Source organism: Besnoitia besnoiti (genome assembly GCF_002563875.1).
Source record: "Besnoitia besnoiti strain Bb-Ger1 chromosome Unknown contig00145, whole genome shotgun sequence".
Taxonomy (NCBI): Eukaryota; Apicomplexa; class Conoidasida; order Eucoccidiorida; family Sarcocystidae; genus Besnoitia; species Besnoitia besnoiti.
The window spans coordinates 1-757 of record NW_021704025.1 but is presented as its reverse complement, the minus strand read 5'-3'; the positions used below and the strand labels follow the sequence as shown (position 1 = coordinate 757).

Genomic DNA, 757 nt, shown 5'->3' with positions numbered 1-757 from the left:
ATTGCAGTACACCACCACCCCACTGGACTGCTTAAGACAGCTAAAGTGTTGGATTTTCAATATCACGGTAATGTTTGCTTGGAAGCTGGAAGACGGAATCGTTATTAAGCGCCAGGTAGTCCTGGACACTGAATCCATGAGCGTGAACATTGGATGTCACCATGGTTATAGTTACGGTACATATATAAAATCTACAGTACGATTTGAGATTTGTTACGTGACGAGCGTGTGTTTTAAGACTAGTTTACATGCGCTCATTTTAATATGTAGTTATTTAACGAAGTTCTATTGTGCTAGCATGGTTTCGAGAACACACCAAATTTCCATGAGTCTATTCCGGGCACACCTCGTCTTTTATCGGTGTGCTCTCAATCTAAATTCATCTTATAACTTTGGTTTCTTAGTTGCAATTACCTTTGTACTCCAAATAATTACAGGTATCACTTTAGCGTTCCGATATACTTCTGAAGCATCTTGTGCATTTGCTAGTGTTCAACATCTAGTTAGAGAGGTAGCAGCAGGATGGGAATTTAGGATGTTGCATGCAACAACTGCTTCTTTCGTCTTCTTGTGTATCTTAATACACATGTCTCGAGGTATGTATAACTCCAGCTATAGTTATTTAACTACTGCTTGGATGTCTGGTTTAGTTTTATATCTACTTACTATAGCCACTGCTTTCCTCGGTTATGTACTACCATGGGACAGATGAGTTTCTGGGGTGCTACAGTCATTACTAATCTCCTTTCTCCAATAC

At 39.5% G+C, this 757-nt stretch overlaps 1 protein-coding gene across 1 annotated transcript; it reads left to right on the top strand.

Annotated features, from left to right (window-relative positions):
* Positions 1–325: 325 nt before the first annotated feature.
* Positions 326–712, top strand: BESB_027060 (putative apocytochrome b; the record flags this gene model as incomplete). The annotated part of the gene is made up of 1 exon (XM_029361380.1): positions 326–712. The coding sequence occupies one exon, from the start codon at positions 326–328 to the stop codon at positions 710–712; it is 387 nt and encodes a 128-aa protein (XP_029214715.1).
* Positions 713–757: the final 45 nt, after the last annotated feature.